At 39.9% G+C, this 21836-nt stretch overlaps 1 protein-coding gene across 1 annotated transcript in view; it reads left to right on the forward strand.

Annotated features, from left to right (window-relative positions):
* Window positions 1–8906, forward strand: part of LOC121315170 (G-protein coupled receptor 20-like) — a 19980-nt gene extending 11074 nt beyond the window's left edge. Inside the window, exon 2 of the mRNA XM_041249174.1 lies at window positions 6583–8906. Within this exon, the coding sequence (XP_041105108.1) occupies window positions 6604–7662 (1059 nt within the window). The 5' untranslated portion in view covers window positions 6583–6603 and the 3' untranslated portion in view covers window positions 7663–8906. The remainder of the gene's footprint in view (window positions 1–6582) is intronic.
* The last annotated feature ends 12930 nt before the right edge of the window (window positions 8907–21836 follow it).

A 21836-nucleotide genomic window follows, 5' to 3' on the forward strand; every position in this document is an offset into this window, starting at 1 on the left:
AGGAAGCTTCTTTCTGTCCAGATCAGTAACCTACAGTACAGGAAGATTCTTTCTGTCCAGATCAGTTACCTACAGTACAGGAAGCTTCTTTCTGTCCAGATCAGTTACCTACAGAACAGGAAGCTTCTTTCTGTCCAGATCAGTAACCTACAGTACAGGAAGATTCTTTCTGTCCAGATCAGTTACCTACAGTACAGGAAGCTTCTTTCTGTCCAGATCAGTAACCTACAGTACAGGAAGCTTCTTTCTGTCCAGATCAGTAACCTACAGTACAGGAAGATTCTTTCTGTCCAGATCAGTTACCTACAGTACAGGAAGCTTCTTTCTGTCCAGATCAGTTACCTACAGAACAGGAAGCTTCTTTCTGTCCAGATCACAGATCTGGCTGCTTGATTGCTGCTGTCTACCATTACTGGTGTCCCAGTGTGGTTGATGACTGTGATTTATCGTTAATGCAAAGCTGATATTAGGGAGTGGATTTACAAATCCTTTTTAAGAGCTGTCTCTGCATTATTTCATCTACACTATAATGCCATTTCAGTAACAGTAATAATGCTAGAATGAAAAGTTTTAAAATGACAATGAAACATGCACTCTATTAACACACATGTGAGCTGTGTTGATCCTAGTCAGCCAGTGGCCAGTCAGCCCAAGTACAGATTATCCTATTTCAGTGATAGATTGAATGAAAATGCAGCCTCAGATACCAAGCCCATTTGGCTTATTGGAGAACTGTGTGACAAGCAGTGCAGTGGAGTTAGAATGCTTATCAAGTATTGAGCATGGATTGCTGGACTGCCATAGCACTGCACTATAGCAAGCAGCTAACTGTCACATTTACAGTAGATGAGTCAAGCTGGAAAATATCCATGTGTATAAAAGGTAAAGTAGCCTGATGTAAATAAAGAGTGACCCTGCACCACTGTGTTATTATAAGTTCTGACTTGCCAGCCACTGACTGTAAAAGCAATTACTACAACAAAAAAAATGTACTGTAAAAAAAAAATAAAAAAAAGAGGGAACTATAAACTATAAGAGTGTGTTTACAAAATGTTTTATTAATACCATATGCTAAGGGTTTGGAATATATTCACTGGATAAATAAACTGTAAAACAGATTATCTATCTCCAACAGGCATTTGCTTTTCACTCAGTAGATGTTAAATGAGCTCTGGCCAAGGTAAATACATGTATTCATAGTTCAAGCAAAGACTCCCAGAGCCCTCCTTCGATAGCAGCAAGCATCGATACGAGACTTGGAGCACAAGGACCTTGTTATGAGGTTCTGACCTTGATTGACTGCCAAGTGAGCTGACTACACCATGTAACAATTATTTATATATATTTTTTTGTTCCTGGGTAGTAAAGTCTAAACATTACTAAGTGTATTTATACTAAAGTAATACAAAAATGACTACAAAAGATTTAGAAGTGAGTAGTTTTTCGAGATTTACGATTATACTGTATTTACTGTATAATCGTAAATCTCGAAAAACTACTCACTTCTAAATCTTTTGTAGTCATTTTTGTATTACTTTAGTATAAATACATGTTAATTTGGATTCATATGTTTTTTTCTGACTTTATGTGAACGAAAAGACACACATTTGCTCGTTTTCCCATTGGAAATAGGGATATTTTGAAATATCACTGTCCTGGTCACAAAAGCAAAGTTTGTGGGGAATAATAGCCATGTTCTATACTTTTGAGACATAAGCAATTAGGAAATAACATTTACTACCCAGGAACAAAAATTGTGTTACATAGTGCTATCATTGATTTCATAATCCGAAAATGCAGAGCATATCTTAAAATTTGACACATTGGGAATATGCAGTACCCAAGTGGTTGAAGGATTAAGTGCAGGAGATGAATGAATGTGGTGCACAGCCTCTGCACATGACATTAAAAATAGCATCTGAATTACCCTTAACTCTCTTAATCATAGAAAATGGCACATTCCAATAACAATCAAATACAATCACACCTGCTATAGATAGCACACTGAACTGGGTCTCAAAAAGAACCCTGCCAATGTCTTTCTCAAGCTGCTCAGGTGTGGTTGTGGTTGCTGCTACGAGGAAAACCAACAAAAGAGGTAGCAGTCAGGGATTTAAGGAATTATTACCCGGAGAAATGGCGAGTGTCGGCAAAACTGCAGAGAACTATGAGGCTCTGTTCAGGAAAAAAATCTTTCATTCAATGGTCATTTATATTGGTTCTCTGGCATATGAATTGGCTCGCTGGCATATGTGTTGGTTTGTTGGCATATATATTTGTTTGTTGGCATATGCATTGGTTCTCTCCCGCATGCATTGGTTTGCTGGCGCATGTATTGGAAAATAATTCTAAGCAGGCACAATTTAGACAGCCTCTGATCCTGCTTTATTAGCACAATTAATACAGGGCACCTGTTTGGACTACGGGTGCAAGTGTGATAGAGCTTATTTTGCATATGTTCTGTTAAATGCACTCTGTACTAGTCGTACCTAGTTAATGTTCACTGGTGTGTAAGGGTGCATTTGTTACGGTTTGAGGTTTTTACACTGTATTATTATTATATAGTAGATTGTATTATTATTTATCGATAATCCCTGTCAGTTTAATGTCTTAATAATCATAAAGGAAACAGAAGTGGGAGCCGGAGCATGGCTTCGATCCCCATCGCCGCTTTTTCAATCCAGGTCGTTAGGTCTGTACCACTAGAGCCGTAAACAGCAGCTGAAAACTGGCTCCTCAGACCTCTTCCAAGGCCATGCACGTTATAATAATAATAATGAAGATAATAACAGTAATCATCAGAACCATATTGGCTAAAGTTTGGAAAAATCTTTGTTTGGTTTATATTATTTATTTGAGATCTTCTATGTTGCCCTGCTGCATTAGCCGGTAGACGGCAGAGAATGTGAAGTGGGGCCTTTCGCTTTAATTGTGCACCGGCTTTCGGTGCCCATTGTGTTTGCCTCACAGTGTCTTTTAATCAGTGGGAAATATTTATTGCAGTTTTACAGTATGTCCCATAGGAAAACACTACATAAATAAATAAAACAAAGGAGAAATTGAGCTAGAAAAGCAGGCCCAGAGGCTGTCTAAATTGTGCCTGCTTAGAATTATTTTCCTATACATATGCCAGCGAACCAATGCATATGCCACATTAAACCAATAGATATGCCAGCATACCAATACATATGCCAGCAAACCAATATGAATGACCATTAAATGAATGATTTTTTTTCCTGAATGGCGCCTCAGAGGAGACGAAATGGCAGCTTCCATTTAATATTGTAGAGATCTGTTAACACAGGCAGGCGCATCACACAGGGCGAGGCAATCCACACACAGGAGGAGGACGATGGCGAAACTGAACTTTAGTGCGCGAGGGCCTTGGTTGTGCCGTCCTGGGTTTGTGCCCGCCCTCCGCCTGTGTGTGGATTGTCTCGCCCTGTGCGATGCGCCTGCCTGCGTTAACCGAGATTGCTACAATATTTTAACAGTGTTTTTCCAGATTTAACATAAATTGCCTATTTTTTCCTAGAATTAACCAAAACCAATTCTGTTTTAGCTTAATACATAAATGTTAACAGACACATTCTTAAAAGTTTTGAAATGTGTACATTGTGGTGTGCAGATGAGGCGGGAGGCTGAGGGCTTGGCTCTGAAAGTGTAAGAGTAGATCTACAGCACACAAAGCCAAACCAAATGCTTCAAGAGGCTCATTCAGCTTCAGATTTAGCTGGCAAAATACATTTTTATTTTACGAAAACCCAGATTTATTTTTTTCAGATTTATTTGCTGAACAATAGTGCTTTTCAGATTTGTTAGGTAAATGCTGATTTGTCAAGTGTACAAAGATTTATGGGGGCTCCCGAGTGGTGCATCTGGTAAAGTCACCACAAAGCTCACCACGTAGACCCATTTCAGTGTGTGTGTGTGCAACCGACGCACACACACACATCCACACATGCATGCACCCCCCCCCCCCCCCCCCCCACACACACACACACACAGGGCTGAAATGGAGGTATAACTGCAGTACAATCTAGAAGCAACCCGCCAAATCCCCAAATCACGGAAACAAAAAGCAGGTTTCTCAACTCGTCTCAGCTACAGTTCCCCAGAGCAGTAACAAAGCTTTGCTGCAACAGCCACCTCCATGTTATTGCCTGCCCCACAAGATTAATTAATGAGCCTAAACACAGTTTATTATCAAGTATTCCCCTAAAGACTAATAAAAGTGTCAAGGTAGCAAGTGTGCTTAGCTGGCTATACGTTTCATCCAAAAGCCCTTTTTCAGCTGTACAGAAAGAAAAGTAAACACAGATCAGTACACTTTTTCTTTAAATATGTTTGCTGCACAGCGTTGACATTTTTCTACACAGCTGAAGGGCTTTCCTTGTGTATGTATAGAACTCAAAGTACAGTGCAACTTCTACACAGCTCTTATCGACAGTGAGGTATTTTGGTTTTCCTCAATCAACCTTAAAGCTTTTTCATCTCCCTTCTTTTTCCTTCTTTTAATTTTGTTCTCTCCGCTAGATCTATCAATTTCTTTCTTATTTCGAAAGGGGTATTGCTACAGAAAGAAGGCTCACACAGGGTAGTGCTGCGTGCGCAACTCATAACAGACGTCATCATTATATGTTACAGCCCGATCACATGATAAGGGTGATAAATTTAGGGACTAAAACAAAGTCTATTGTGTAACAATAACCTAACCCTAAACCGAAGGTTTGTGGGGTATTATGGTCACGTGGTAGAGGTGTTGAGGGTCAATGAAGCACTAAGTTTTCTGGAAGTTTTAGTCACGAAGAAAAAAAGTTGCAGATGATCACTGATGCAGCAAAGAACAGTAGCCGACATAAGCACAAGAGTATATAGCTGCAGAACGAAGGCTCCCAGAGGGTAGTTCTCATAACGTAGCTCACACAGGGTAGCTCACACAAGTAGCGCTGCGTGCGCAACTCGTAATTTACGTAGTTCTTCATTGAACACTCAACACCCTTACCACATGACCATAATACCCCACGAACCTTCGGTTTAGGGTTAGGGTATAGTTGTGTGCATTTATAGTTATGGCCAATACCCCACGAACCCTAGGTTTAGGTTATCACCCTTATCATGTGATCTAGCTGTAGCATATAATGATGACGTTTATTATGAGTTGCACACGCAGAGCTACCCTGTGGGAGCCTTCGGTCTGCAGCAATACCCCTTTCCTTTTGTGAAACGGGCCCCAAGCTATTCCACTGCCGACCGTGGATGGAAGTTCTCAGGGGGCGGCGTACTATTGGCCAAGCGCCGCCCGGGTATGGAGGGCTTAGGTTGGCCAGGGTGTCGTCAGCTCACTGCGCACCAGCGACCCCTGTAGACTGGCCAGATGACTGCAATCCTGCCTGTAAGTTGCCTGGAGCTGCGTGGTCCCCTGATGATGTAAGGCTGAGCTGAGGTAGCTGCATGGCAGGCCGGCAGAGTGAAAAGAAGCAAATGGCTGACAACATATGTTTCGGAGGATGAGTGTGTCTGTCTTCGTCTCTCCGAAGTCAGCGCTGGGGTGGCAGCAGTGAGCCAGGTTGAAATAAAAAATAATTGGGCTTTCCAAGTTGGGGAGATGAGAAAAAATAATTGCCAATATCAGCCATTTTGAAAAGAGCTTTGAAACAGACTTTAAAGGTATAAGTGTAAAAAGTTGTCACGATGTGAACATTGAAAGGAAAAATTACAGGTGCTTTATTTAAACAGTTGTAGCAACACGTGTGGATGTGTAATGCTATATTTTCCTTTAAGAGTCCTTAATTGTTTCATCTGCTTTTTTATTGGAATTTATGCTGAATTATCTAATTCTGTATCAATAATGAACACACACACACACCACAGGCTGTGCAGAATGAACACTGAACACCCTATTGCCCTCTTACCAGCGATATATATGGTGTGAAAGAGCCTTGCTCTTTCGAGTTCTTTTTCAGCACAATTCACTGACTCACACACAGGATGTTTAATTTATACAGCGCATTTTCACTCTTTATTTGAAATACCAAACAAAAATAAACAAAACAAAAACCTAATTTAATTTTGAAGCGCTAACTGAACTTTTTCTCAGTTCTAAATCGGACAGCTAAGCCGTTTATTGATTAAAACTAAAGTTTTTGAACACACAAGCAAGAAGGTTGCACACTCTACCTTTTAGGAACTACACAGGTCTCTTCACAAACAACAGCCTCTGTCTTCACACAGACTGGAGACTGCCCCGAACAAACATTTTGCCTCTGCTTTTATACCTGCCTGCTAATTATAGGCAGGTGATACTAATTAAACTAACAGGTAGTCAATTAAATTAAATAAACTAATTACACCTGTGACTGTGCAAACATTTATCTGGCAGGGACAGAAATTAACCCTACCTCTGCCAACTACCAACAGGCAGGGATTTGCCCTGCCACAATATATACTGCAACACAGCGCCCCCGACTGGCTGTCTACAATAGCTGCATATACTGATCTCCTTCAAATGTGTCAGCACCTGCATCATTTGTTAGATTTTCCCTGAAAATAACCAGATCTTTGTTTCCATTTGTTTTCTAGGTTTGGTCCAATCTCAAAATCATGGAGTCTGCTTCCACTGAAGGCAATTACTTTCTGAGCGTAACGCCTGTGCCCACACACAACCAAAGCTCCCACGACTCATACTTGCATAAATTGGCCCACCTAGACGAGGCCCTTTACAATGACTTCTACAGCTTGTGGATAGCCCTGATCGTGATCAACGTCCTTATCTTCCTTGTGGGCATCCTCCTGAACAGCCTGGCTCTGTACGTCTTCTGCTTCCGCACTAAACCCAAGACAACATCAGTGATCTACACCATCAACCTGGTGATCACCGACCTCCTGGTGGGCTTCTCTCTGCCCACCCGGATCATCATATACTACAGTGGAGGGGTCTGCCTCACCTGCTCCTTCGTGCACATCTTCAGCTACTTCGTCAACATGTACTGCAGCATCCTCTTCCTCACCTGCATCTGCGTGGACCGCTACCTTGCCATTGTCCAAGTGGAGGCCTCCCACAAGTGGAGGAACCAAAACTATGCCAAGGGCATCTGCATCTTCATATGGCTCTTCGCCATCGTGGTGACCTACACCATCCTGACCACGGCAATCAAATACGCTGCCTGCTGCCTCTCCAAGCTCTTCGCTCTGACCGTCTTCGAGTTCCTCGTGCCCCTGATCATCATCGTGGTCTTCACTGTCCGCATCATGTGCGCCCTGTCCAGCCGTGGCCGGATGCAGCAGAGCCGCGAGCGGAGAATGCGAGCTGTCCAGCTGCTGGTCACCGTGCTGGTCATCTTCATGATCTGCTTCACCCCCTTCCACGTCCGGCAGGTGCTGGTCTATGCATACCCAGACATGCCCCACCACGTCAGCCTGATCGTCTACCATGTCACCGTCACCCTCAGCAGTCTCAACAGCTGCATGGACCCCATCGTCTACTGCTTTGTGACCAACAACTTCAAGTCCACCATGAAGGGCATTTTCCGCAAGCCAGCAGCGGAGCAGACCAGCAGGGACATCGCCAGCATGCAGAAGAGCTCCAAGGGATCGGAGACTGCCATTCCAGTCACCAACACCATGATGATGAGCACCTGCAGACCTCCTCTGCACCTGTGAAGCAGCGTCTTTCAGGGACTTTGCTGTACCTTTCACTGGATGAAATACAGTTGAACACAAACGTATTGCCCCCCTACACTTAACTATAAGATCATTCAAGACATTTTAAATGCTTTGTTTTTTAATTTTTTTGAATGCAGCGTGTTTGTTAAACTACAGGACATTGTGTGTTTTAGTCTTTGTCATATTAATTATTGGCTAATGTTCACCAAATGCTTCTATTTAACATGTTTGCTTGAATGATCTTTTATTAAGTGCAGGGTCCCTGTACTTTTGTCTGTGACTGTAGCTATCTACCTATACTGTAATCGATGTGTTTTGTGTGTATATATTTACTGTTTATATTTATAAAGGCAGTTTTCTTTCCATGCATGTGTAATGGGTTATACATATTATTTTCTTCTGCGCTGCTTTGGAAATTCTTTTAAGATGTGTTGTTAATGGTGGGCTGTGGTTGAAAATAATTGCTTAAAGTTACAAAGTGTGGCATTGATACACAGTTTATCTGACCAGCCTGCGTTTTTGTTCAGTAGCATTGTAATCACGTGATCAAAGTGCCAGATTCTTTAAAAGAATGTTATAATGGACTTTTCAAACGCAACTCAATATTTATCAATACAGGGTGCAAATTAACAGGAAAGCCCAGAACTTTGTGCTTATGGCCAATTATAAACCCTTATGGATTAGGGAGGGTTTTAAGGATAGAGATTCAATAAGGAACTTGCAATCAAGGACATGTAATTTCAAATGTAACCTGACCTTGTGCACAACTTTGTGTACATAATAAATATATGAACAAGTAATGGTGTTTTTCCATCTAATAATTCCAATTGACATTGCACTTCTTGTGCAGTGTATAGACTGCAACCTTGTAGAGGCAGGGACTTAACCTTGTCTGTTCAACTGGACTAAGTGTGATTTGAATGACTGTACACATTTTTGCTTACTGGCAAGTTCAATATGACGAAATTTTAAAAACTCCTATGCCAGAATAACTAGACTTATTATATATCCTTCATGTGACCTGAAATAGAGTGCAAGGATGCACCGGATATTAAGTTGTGTTGATCTATACTGTAGCTTTGAAAAAAAAAAAACTAAATATGCACCCATATTACAAACCATGAAAAAGCTGATGGTTGAAACATACTGAGTGGCATTTACTAGTATTGTTTTGTTAGCTTTTTTAACTCTCATTAATGTGAATTTCAAGGGACGGGCAAAATAAATCGTCTTATTAGTAATTCTTATCGCATGCTGTCAGTTTTTATTAAAGTTACAGTAACACTGAAATACATTTTTTATTATGGTGCAATAAAAAGTATTGTAGCAGAGTGGTGGCAGCACTGTTCAGGACAATGCAATCAGCAACAACAGTTGTAGCAGGAGCAAGGTGGTGTGGTCACTGGACTGTGCACTGAGTGGTTTCGTTCTCATTCATTGCGTTATAGTCATTTGGTGTGTTTTCTGTGATCATATACATAGTTGTATGTGACAGGGATCGAATGATTCTTGGTGTTAGATCTCCTTTCCAACCTGTGAGGGCGCTGTGTAAAGGGAACAGAGTATCCTGGACTGGATGGCCCAACAGTTCATTCCCAGGGTTAGGCGGAAGTCGGCCATCTAGAAAGGGGACTGAGCTACGATACACTAAATCATCGATCCAGAAGGTTAACGGTTTGGCACCTGCTGTTTGGAGGAGCGGTGCGCTCGTTAACCAAGGGGTCATGGTTGACGGTACATAAAGGGGACATAGTGAGGTGATCTGTTCCTTGGGATGTTTACACTAAACCGAAAGGACCCGTATAGAGAAATGTTTTGTTTGTTTTGTCTGTCTTGTCTTTAACAGAACTGTTTGTTTGTTATTAGATTAGATGGTTTACACGATCCGGAGCTGTCACTTAAGGCCAGCACTAAAACCGGACAACACCACATCGTGTCACGGATAACTTGTACTTCACCACGAACACTACAACACTCACTTTGGACCGTGTTTGTGTTTTGTGTGCATGTACTGGATTATTGTTATTATTTACGGGACTGCATCCCATAATTATCCACTGTGCAATATGCATTGCTGAGTATTGCCAGACCTCCTTTTGTTTACTTTGATTTACAAAATAAAACAGAAATCATTTCACCCGTACTTTGTTGTCTGTCTTTCACTGTTGGACTACTAAATCTGCTCTACACTTGTGCACTGATTACCACAATGTATTACTTTGTTTATTATTTCCATGTCTGGATGTCCCCACCCAGGTCCTCCTAAGCTGCACAGAGGAGAGCAGGGGCCTGGCTGGGGTTGTGGTGTGTGCCTGTTCATTTTACACAATGATTTCTCATTCTTTCCTCCACTGCTGCAATCTGCTACAGTATTATAAATTAAAAGTGTTGTGCATTTTATTGAAAAGACTGTATTAAGTGAACTTTTAAAAAGTATACAGTGCCTGTAATAAGTATTCACCCCCCTTGGACATTTTCACAATTTGTTGTGTTACAACCTGAAATCTTGATGCATTTAAATGGGATTTTTTTCCCTTTGATTTACACAACTTACTCAACACTTTGAAGAGGCAAAATTTTTTTTATTGTGAAACAACAGTTAATGAAAAATAGAAAAAACTGAAATGTCTTAGTTAGATAAGTATTCACCCCCCCCCCCTGAGTCAATACTTGGTAGAACCACCTTTGGCAGCAATTACAGCTGTGAGTCTTTTGGGGTAAGTCTCTACCAGGTTTGCACATCTGGATCGTGCAATATTCGTCAGTTCTTCTTGGCAAAATTGTTCAAGCGCTGTCACGTTGGATGGGGATCGTTGGTGGACAGCAATCTTCAAGTCTTGCCAGATTCTCAATTGGATTTAAGTCTGGGCTTTGACTGGGTCACTCTAAGACATTCACTTTCTTGTTTTTAGGCTACTCCAGTGTCACTTTGGCTGTGTGCTTGGGGTCATTGTTCTGCTGAAAGGTGAATCTCCATCCCAGTCTTAGGTCTTTTGCAGACTGAAGCAGGTTTTCCTCAAGGATTTGCCTGTATTTAGCTCCATCCATTTTGCCTTCTACCCTGACAAGGTTCCCAGTCCCAGCATGATGCTGTCACCACCATCCTTCACAATAGGGATGGTGTTACCTGGGTGATGTGCTGTGTTGGGTTTGCACCAGATATAATACTTTATATTTAGGCCAAATAGTTCAATTTGTGTTTCGTCGGACGACAGAATCTTTTGCCACATCTTTTCAAAGTCTCCCACATGCCTTTTTTGCAAATTCCAAGCAGGATTTTACATGTTTTTTTTTTCAGAAATGGATTCCTTCTTGCCAGTCTTCCACACAGGCCAGATTTGTGGAGTACTTCAGCTATTGTTGACACATGGACAGTTTCTCACACCTCAGCCATGGAATGCTGTAGGTCTTTTAGAGTTGTCATTGACCTCTTGGTGGCTTCTCTGACCAATGCCTTTCTTACCTGGCTGCTCAGTTTGGGAGGATGGCCTGCTCTAAGCAGACTCTGGGTGGTGCCATATACCTTCCACTTCTTAATGATCGACTTTGAAATCTGTTTATACCCCTTACCTGATCTGTGCCTTTCCACAACTTTATCCCGGAATTGTTTTGAAAGCTCCTTGGTCTTCATGGTAGTATCTTTGCTTTGAATGTACTACCCAACTGTGGGACATTACAGAGACAGATGTATTTAATCTGCAATCATGTGAACCACTTTTATTGCACACAGATGGACTCCATTTAACTTACTGTGTGAATTCTGAAGGCAATTGGTTGCACTAAGCTTATTTAGGAGTGCCATAGCAAAGGGGTGAATACTTATCTAATGAAGACTTTTCAGGTTTTTATTTTTAATTGATTTGTACCCCTTCATTTTTTCACACATCGAAAGTGTTGAGTAGGTTGTGTAAATCAAAGGGAAAAAATCCCATTTAAATGCATCAAAATTTCAGGTTCAACACAACAAACTGTGAAAACATCCAAGGAGGGGTGAATACTTCCTATAGGAACTACATTGCAAATTAAATACACTTCAAACCTGCATGTCCTAACATCAGGCTGTTGAGCAAACGGTAATCTTAAAAATATTAAAATATTTTCAAGAAGAAAACTGAAATTGAATGTACTTTGCATTGTGTAGTTCTGAATGTACTTTGCACTGTGTAGTTTTGAATGCACTTTGCACTGTGTAGTTCTGAATGTACTTTGCACTGTGTAGTTCTGAATGTACTTTGCACTGTGTAGTTTTGAATGCACTTTGCACTGTGTAGTTTTGAATGCACTTTGCACTGCATATTTCTGAATGTACTTTGCACTGTGTAGTTCTGAATGTACTTTGCAAAAGGCAAGCAACCATGGCAGGATATTAATTCACTTTCCAGAGCACCTGCATTTGATTTGTTGTTTCACATATAATGAATGAATAACACTAATTTAAAAAAAGAAAGATGTTTGGTTATATGTGATATCATTACTCTCATAGGCTTACTTAGAAAATAAAATCAAATAAACGATGCATTAGGTAAATATTACTGCTGTGTGTTTAAATTATACTCCATTAGTGCTGGCACTACCTTTATATCACTCAGCTTAAATACATAAATATATAATGAATGTGTGTGTAATATATCTATATATATGATACCAATATATATATATCGATATAATATATATATAATATATAACATATGAGGTTCCTCCAAGGAGGTACAACTGTGGTGTACAAAAATTAAAACAATGAAAAGAAAATGTTATGGCTGTACACAAAAGGTGTAAATGATTTTAAAAATCTTTTATTTCAGGCCGCTTCAGACAAAAGCACTTCTTCAGCTGTGTAGAAAGAAAAGTCAACAAAGTGCAGTAAAGAATCCAGCGATCAAGAGGGGGATAAACGGCACACATGACAACTCAGAGTGTAGTTCACTTTTCTTTCAAATCTAATGTGAAATGTACAACGACAACCCTGCACTCCCCAACAAGCCTTTCAGTCACAATGGGCAAGACAGCTGGCAGTCGTTGATAAAGTTGTCAGTTGTCGAGTGTTTGCGTGTTACCGAGAAAAGTTTGTGTTGTTGCCCACATAATCTGTCAAGTCGGTCTAATGGTGAATAGTCTAAACACAATTTCCTTCTAACATCACATAATCTGTCAAGTCAGTCTAGTGGTGAATAGTCTAAACACAATTTCCTTCTAACATCACGCTCAATGTAACTGTTCAGTGCATAACCCCTTCTTTTAATATAAGCAAGATAAATTCAAAATGGTTTTAACAGGTCAGAGAACAGAGACAAGTTCATCATGAAGAGATGAGCAAAGTCAGTGGCATCTTCCTGGCTTGTTGCAAGCTGCTGAATGTCATATGGTCATGTATTTATTTTTTTAAAAGGGGTGTACTTTCCACTTTCAAATATAATGAGTAATATCAAGTAAATTAGTACAGGATAAAGTGAGAAAAATATGATAAATAGAAACATCTTGTTGCAAGTGGTGCACAACAGCCTTTTAAACAGAGTTTTTGGGTAACAGGGTAATAAAGGAAATCATTTTTAAGAGGTTTAATAAAACAGATACTGGCTGAAGCTTTCAGTTTAGTATGGAAAACAATTGTTAATATTTATATAATAATTTATTCTTATATTTATATTGTAATAACATTGACAAGTTCCAGAGATGGCTTCCACTGCTGTCCACACCCACCTTGTAAGACCACAGTCCAAGATGCCATGGGAAGTTGAAGATCTGCTGATCTTTTAAAGCAATCAGTCATGGATAATGTCAATCATATTTCACCCATAAGACTGACGTTGAAATGAATAGCATAGCTTTGTTTTGTATTATATGTACCATACTACTGTATTGCTTCAAGTACTATCCAGGTTGTAGTAATGAATGGTAGTAGCAATGTGGTCTCAAGGGGGCTGTTCAAATACTGTATACATATAGCTGCATAACAAAAAATATAGAGGAAAATACAAAGTTCAAAAGTCAACGCTTGACCAGATATTTATTGTATTTCTCATATTAAACTCATCACTTTAGCTACTGTTAGACAACTTGTTTGCCAGGAGCACTGAATACATTTCCAATAAAAAAAGCTTTTTACAATTCTATTGATAGGACGAGTTAATATTACACACATGTTGAGGTATGTTGAGGTATGCTTGGCATTTGCGTTGCCTGAATGTTTCTGTGATGTGTTTCGCTATGTCAGAGAGAAAAGTCTTCATGTTGGGTTACCTGAGCAAAAGCATTTTTGATTTACATCCCGGAAATAAAATTCCAGCCATCAACAGTTAACTTGAATTAACACTGAATTGTTTTCAAAAGACTGAGGGAGTCAACATTTACCTGCTCACTACAACCTGGACATAGTGCATAGGGTATCTCTGAGAATAGGGTATCACCTGAGTTTTATCAGAGAGCACCTGCTACTGGCTGACTAAAGAATGGGAATGCAGAAAACAACACCAAGCTTCTGGAGTTGCCCGAACCAGTTCATATATAATCCCAAAATATTACTGAAAGTTATTTCAAGTGACCCAGAAAGACAGGAAACAGCACAGCACAGTCCAATATATCGCACTGTGTATGGATGTGATACTGGCTCTTCAATAAAACTGCAACTTTGCAACGTTTAATGCCAAGACTTTCATTAACCATCTTGTACAGCTCGGGCCCAAAGGCTTGCCATGCTATTAACTAATTGTCCTTCACAAAAATGAATTAAACCTGCTGAATAATGTTACATTCACATATTGAATTACATAACGCTTTATAGTTTTCCATATACTTTACGATAAACTAACATGAAATACTGTACTACTATTATGGCCTCTGCTAGACTTTAACAATATCATTTTGTAGTTTCTTTGATTACATGCTGTTAAATAAAAAATCTAAATTCATATAGTGAATCAAGCATCAGTAATAAACTTACATTTAAAAAGCAACAAATTAGAAAGAAATACGTCTATTGTACTGCAATTACACATCTAATCACAAGATGGTGCTGCTGTTTAGATTACGGTTTTTTGTTTTGTTTTGTTTTTCCAGCACCATTCTACTATATACTGTAAAATAACAGAAAAATAGATAATGCAAGATTGTCTTTCGATGGGTGTTTGGGTCATATTGAGGTGCACTTGCAGAGCGGTCAGGGGAAGCTCTTTTGGTGACTACTGAAGTCATGCTTTGCTGAACTTCGCAAAAGTTTAATTTGAAAGAATATAGAATGCCAGAGAATTCTCTGATCTCTTCAATATTGCAGACAGCAAAACTTTGCCTCTCAACTACAGCTACGAGGCATAACATTTTAATTTTCAGTGCTTGGCTTGTGAAGAATGTTATTCTTGTTACTGTCAGCCAAAAGTCGTGCTCACCAGGCTACAGTCCTATGAATGTGTGCACTGCTGACACCAATGTAGCGGTGCTATGCTTGGGTGCGAGAGGTCCCGGGTTCGCGCCCGCCCTCAGTCTGTGTGTGGATTGCCTCGCCCTGTGTGATGCGCCGGCCTGCGTTAACCCGAGACCACTACAATATATGTGGTCATGTACATCTTTTAAATGATACAGAGAGAATGAGGCCGATAACACATTTTTCATATAATATATATATACAGTTGCACTTGAAAATTTGTGAACCCCTGGTGTAATTCTAGAAATTTCAAGTTTTTACTATGAAATCCTTGTTTAATCAAAACCAGTCTTTACTAAAAGAAAGGGTTTATATTTACAAATTCCATGTGTTTTTTAGAGGCATTGGTGCATGTAGTAAAATAAAGATAGGTAAATAAGAATCAGTGCATATGCAAAAAATAAGTGAACCTCAAGTTGCATCAGCTCAATCAAGGAGCAGATGGGTAAATAATTGGGTACCAAGTTAACTAATCAAAGAGCAGATCTCTAGGATAAAGTTTGGGCGGCGCTCTCCTATATAAAGGTAAGAAACCTGATCAGTTTGGTCTTACCTGTACAAGCCAGTGTCACACACACCATCCACGATGTAAAGAGACCTCTGAGGACCTCAGAAATAGAGTTGTAAGTTCTCATCAGTCTGGAGAGGGTTATAAAAACATTGCAAAAGAGTTCAGGCTCCATCAGTCCACTGTAAGACAAACAGTCGACAAATGGAGAAAATTTAAGACCAGTGACTCTACCTAGATATGGACGTCCGTCAACATTATCCCACAGAGCAACGCGAAAAATCATAGAGGAGATCAAAAAGAACCCCAGAACCAAATCAATGGATGTCAATGTTCATACCTCAACAATACGACGCAAACTGGGTAGCCAGGAGGAAACCTTTGCTCTCCAAAAAGAACATCGCTGCTCGTCCTAAGTTTGCAAAAGACCACCTGGATGATCCTGTAGACTTCTGGAAGAATGTATATATATATTTCTATTTGTGTTTTATTTGCTGATTATATATAATCGTATGTGATTTCTATCATGTAAAGCGCTTTGTGGTGACCCCCGGTAAAAGTGCTATACAAAAATAAAGATTGATTGATTGATTAAAATGGATCTTTTTGGGCACAACCACAAGTGCCATGTTTGGCGAAAACCTAACACTGCCCACCACCAAAATAACCTTATCCCAGCTTTCAAGCATGATGGTGGGAGTGTCATGGTTTAGGTCTGCTTTTCTGCCTCTGGCACTGGACGACTCGCCAGCATTGAGGGAACCATGAAATCAGAGTTATAATTATGGAGGAGAACGTCAGGCCATCCGTCCGTCAGTTGAAGTTGCACCGAAAATGAGTACTGCAGCAAGACAACGATCCTAAGCATTGCAGCAAATCTACCAAAGAATGGATTAAAAGAAAGAAATTGTGTGTTTTGGATTGGTCAAGTCAAAGTCCAGACCTCAACCCAATAGAAATGTTGTGGCAAGACCTGAAGTGGGCTGTTCATGCAAGGCAGCCCTCAAATGTGAAGCAGTTGCAGCAGTTCTGTAAGGAGGGATGGGCAAAAATTCCTCATGGAAGATGCGAGAGACTGATTAGTAACTACAGGAAACGTTTGGTTGAAGTCATCGCTGCTAAAGGAGGTGCCACAAGTTACTGAATCAAAAGGTTCACTTACTTCTCCACGCAAGGATTTTTGAGTTTCTGTTACATAAACATGTTTTGTTAAATAAATAATGAAAATATATCTTATTTTTGTGTGTGTGTGTCTGTTATTCAGGTTATCCTCGTCAAGAATTTAGATTTAGATGAAGGATTTATAAGGTACTTTATTTAAAATATATAACAAGAAAGACCATCCCATGTAGGGTTCACTTACTTTCAAGCAGCACTGTGTGTGTGTGTGTGTGTATATATTGTAAAGTAGCAGGGAAAGGGACAGATTCCTCCCTGTCTAAAACAGGTGGAAACAGGTGTTTTGTTTAGGGTTGATTGATAATTGTTTAATTGTTAATTATCCCCTGCACCTGACAATCATTGTAAATTAGAGCCAGGTGCAGGGTATTTAAAGAAAGCAGCCAGGCTGTTCAGGGCTGCTGGTGTGTGAGGAGCCCAGTTAATGGTGATTCCAACCAAAACAAAAAGGAAGTGTGAAAAAGGCTTTTTTGTGTGTTCTGTTTTGTCAGAGTGTGTTACAGGTAAAGAGCTTAGCTGTCCTGTGTTAGTGAGGTTCCTGTGTGTTGTAGTTAGAGCTCAAGAAAGAGCTAGGTTTTTGTTTTGTTTATTTCTGTTTATTAAAAGTGCACATAAGCGCTTGAAAGAGCAATTTCTGTGTCCTGGGTCTTGAATTAAAGGGGCAACGAACCTTGAATTACAGAATTACATATATATATATATATATATATATATATATATATATATATATATATATATATTGTCACCTTTTTGCTCGCCACACAGGCTCTCACAGGTTCTTCTCCCTTCACAGGATTGTACTGATCAGCGCTCACGCGCACTTTTAATAAACACAAAATGAAATAAACACAAAACAAACACCTAGCTCCTATCTGGAGCACTAACTAAACATTCACCAGGAGATCCCTAACTAACACACAGGACAGCTAGGCCGTTTACCTGACCCGAACATAAAACTTTCACACAATACCTTAGTCTGAAAACGACTGCTCACACACACAGTCGGGCTCTTCTCTCAGCAGCAGCCTTGATCCAGACTGGCTGCCTGTCTTAAACACCCTGCGCCTGGCTCTAATTCACAATTACCACCAGGTGCAGGGGATAACTAAACAATAAAACAATTAACTCAATTAAACCCCATAACACCCAAATGTGCATTCTCACATAGCAGAGAAGGATTTTAACTTACCCTCTGTATATTTTGCACTAAGCACACAGACCTTTATACATATATACATATATATATATATATTATATATATATATATATATATATATATATATATTTTACACTACGCACTATATATATATATATGCCTTATATGTATATATATGCACTAAGTGTATGTATATTTTACATGCAGCACCTTCCAGTCCAGGTTTTGCTGTACTTCTCCTGGGTTAAAGAACATGTGATACATGTACAGCATGTGTTTGCCAGGCACACAGCACTGCTTTGTTGTTGTTTACATGCTGGCACATCACATGGTGAGCAACAGGGAGCGGCACTCGACCCAGGAGTGCTCTTTTGCTATATCCCAGACGTAATAAACCTGACATGTAAGTCACTGATTCTAAGAAAGCTCTAATCCTAAGAGTCAAAAAACTGGCTTCTGCAACTGCACTGGACATTGCTCTGCAAGTTGAATAAGTCAGGAGATATTTGGCCCAAACATGAAATCTAAAGTGATCTGGTAAGATAGGCCTTACAGGAGACTGTATATCTTACACAACGCACACAGAGCTTGATACAAATGCCTTACAGGAGACTGTATATCTTACACAACGCACACAAAGCTTTATACAAATGCCTTACAGGAGACTGTATATCTTACACAACGCACACAGAGCTTTATACAAATGCCTTACAGGAGACTGTATATCTTACACAACGCACACAAAGCTTTATACAAATGCCTTACAGGAGACTGTATATCTTACACAACGCACACAAAGCTTTATACAAATGCCTTACAGGAGACTGTATATTTTGCACTAAGCACACAGACCTTTATACAAATGCCTTACAGGAGACTGTATATTTTGCACTAAGCACACAGACCTTTATACAAATGCCTTACAGGAGACTGTATATTTTGCACTAAGCACACAGACCTTTATACAAATGCCTTACAGGAGACTGTATATTTTGCACTAAGCACACAGACCTTTATACAAATGCCTTTCTTGCAATAGCTGCTCCTTCAGCGGATTGTTTTTTTTTTTTTTTGCAATCAAAGACACCCTTTCAGATATCATGCCCAACGTGAAAGAATGTCTGAATGTAAAAACTAAACCCTCTCGCGGCCTCCCCACTCAACAATGCAAGCAGGGTAGATGGCAAGTGTCTTTGTATTACCTATGTTTGGGGGTTAGCCAAAACATTCGCAATCAGGAGACACTCAGACTAAGTCAAGGACAGGGATTGTTTCTCATCCAAGGAGGAGCAGAGATGTTTTGGGGTTGTTTTTCCTTCATAGACAGATCATGCCCTGTCTGTGTCTCAGCCCTGGCTGATTATGCAGTAGACTAGTTCTCATCAGAAACCTTTCTAATGCCTGTGGCAAAGTGGTTAACAGTGTGCCAGTGCAGGTAATGAGGTAGTGATCGATGAACAGACAGACAATGATAATCCTGGGAAATTATATTTAATTTGTACAAGCCAATGGTCTGACGACACAAAACACAGTAAATAATAATGATAACAAGCAATACAGCGGCGTGCATTGCTTCATTGTAATCCACGGGTTGGTCCCGAAATAATAAGAGTGTCTCTGTTACATGCCTTACTGACATCACTAACCAGTCCTGTCTGTATCTCAGCCCTGGCTGATTACACAGTAGATTAGTTATCATCAAAAACCTTTATAATGTCTTACTGATATCACTAACCAGACCCTGAATCATTGGTACTGCCCCTTTTACCGCCTTTACACCAGAACCACCAAGATTACATACAACCACCGCACATGCAAAATGTGCGGCTGCACTTTAAAACGGCTTTGATAAATGAAAAAGCAATCGGATACAACTTCATATTTTATTTAGGAACATCACATATAACATTTTCAGAGCAGTAATACAGTAAATTGAAAATTAAACTTTCTTCCACCAAGTATTGATTTCTGAACTCTTCCTAAGTTAAAACATTAGTATTGTGTTGTTTAAAAATGAATCTGAACTTATTTTCTTTGCAATCCGAGGGCTGACAACACTGCATCTTTTTTGTTATTTTGACTAGTTGTCATTTTCTGCAAATAAATGCTCTAAATGACAATATTTTTATTTGGAATTTGGGAGAAATGTTGTCAGTAGTTTATAAAATAAAACAAAAATGTTCATTTTACCCAAACACATACCTATAAAGAATAAAACCAAAGCCAGACTAAATTGTCGGCTATATTGTATGAAATACCGTATGGGTATTTCATTCAAATATTTAGTAACACTTAAGAACAGGCATGCACAAGATATTCACATACGCGGAGATATTTAAATTTGAATTGTAAAAGCCGTTCAAAAAGCGGCTATGGCAGTAATAGTGTTTAGCAGGTTCCTCGAATATGTTGAATGTCGCAAAAAGCCAAGCACGCACCAGGTATCTGCTTGCAGTTAAGCTTATATATTTATTATTATAACATCATGTGACAGAAATATGAGTTCTGGTGATAAATCTTCCTCCCGACCTGTGAGGGCGCTAAAGAACGAGAGGAGAAGTATCTGGAAGGGCTGGCCTGACAGTTCGTTTCCGGGACCGGGAAGTGGGTCAGCCTGGAAAGAAGCGAGACTCTGTTGTAAGACAGTATTCATTTGAAAGGTAAACGAGGGGCAGCTGCAACCGTTTACCTAGATATCATGTGGGATTACATATAGGGGCCAGGGTAATGCTGACCTTTTCCTTCGTTTGGGTTAACGCTAGGAGAGAAGGACTGAGAGAGGAGCTCTCAGAGAATATAAGAGAAATAAGTGTTATGTGTTATTTCTCTGTCTGTAATTGTCTGTCTTTTTCGCACCACTAGACAGTTAAAGCACACCTCCGGAGCTGTCGCCACGTAAAGCACTATCCGGAGCACCACTGCACAGAGCACCTGCCCGTTTGAATAATCACCCAGGACTGTACTGTGTTCTTCACCATCCCTGTGCTTTACACATTGTTGTGTACTGCTGGGGATTTATTATTTGACGGTCGCCAGACCTGGAAACAGCACAAATAAACACTTGTTCACTGAATTACTGTTCTCTGTTCATCACTCCTGCACTGCATCACCTCTACACCTGTTCCCCTTACCAGCCACTTTGCCACATATCATTATGAAAAAACAATGAAGCGAATTCATGCAGACGCGTTGCTGCCACTGGACTTTATCAGTGCAGTAACAGTTAAAAAAAAAATTGTTCATCAGGGTGATGTCTCTTAAACATGTTCGGATTCCTGTGCTAAAGCTCACTTTGAACAATCAGGTATTAGGCCTGAGGATCAGTAATTGAATTTGTCCCAGTTGATTACTGGACCTACTACACTGTACTGTGAAAACAAGCCATACACAGGAATGTTTTTACACTGAAACCTATTAGGAGTGTGTTCGTAAATTAATGTGGTTACTTTTTTTTTTTTTTTACTGAGGAATAAAAAAATCACAATATGGTTACATTCTGAAACTAATCACTAGTATGAATCGATTTTACAGCTGCCTCATAATAAAAAACGCCTGTAATTTAAAGCCTTTCTCAATTTTCTCCAGAACTAATAAATCAAGTGCTTCTAGGCGCTATTGTCTTGGAGTATATCCAGGCCTGCTGTGGCTTCTCTCCTGCCGCCAGTGTAGTGCTGCATTGGGTCAGGCACAGAGCCAGTCCTGGGGAACATGTCTAACAAAATGACCTGCTGGCACTGCTGAAGCCCAAATGACAAGGTTTATTAAATGCCAATGTGTTAACATCACAAGTGATACAATGAAGCTGCTCATTGTTCATTCACACTGTGATATGCACATACTGTATGGGCTTCAACACTCTCCCTATGGTCAATATTTTATGATATTTCATTGTGTTCCCTATGGCGGCTTCTGTG

The sequence above is a fragment of the Polyodon spathula genome, chromosome 4 (assembly GCF_017654505.1).
Source record: "Polyodon spathula isolate WHYD16114869_AA chromosome 4, ASM1765450v1, whole genome shotgun sequence".
Lineage (NCBI taxonomy): Eukaryota > Metazoa > Chordata > Actinopteri > Acipenseriformes > Polyodontidae > Polyodon > Polyodon spathula.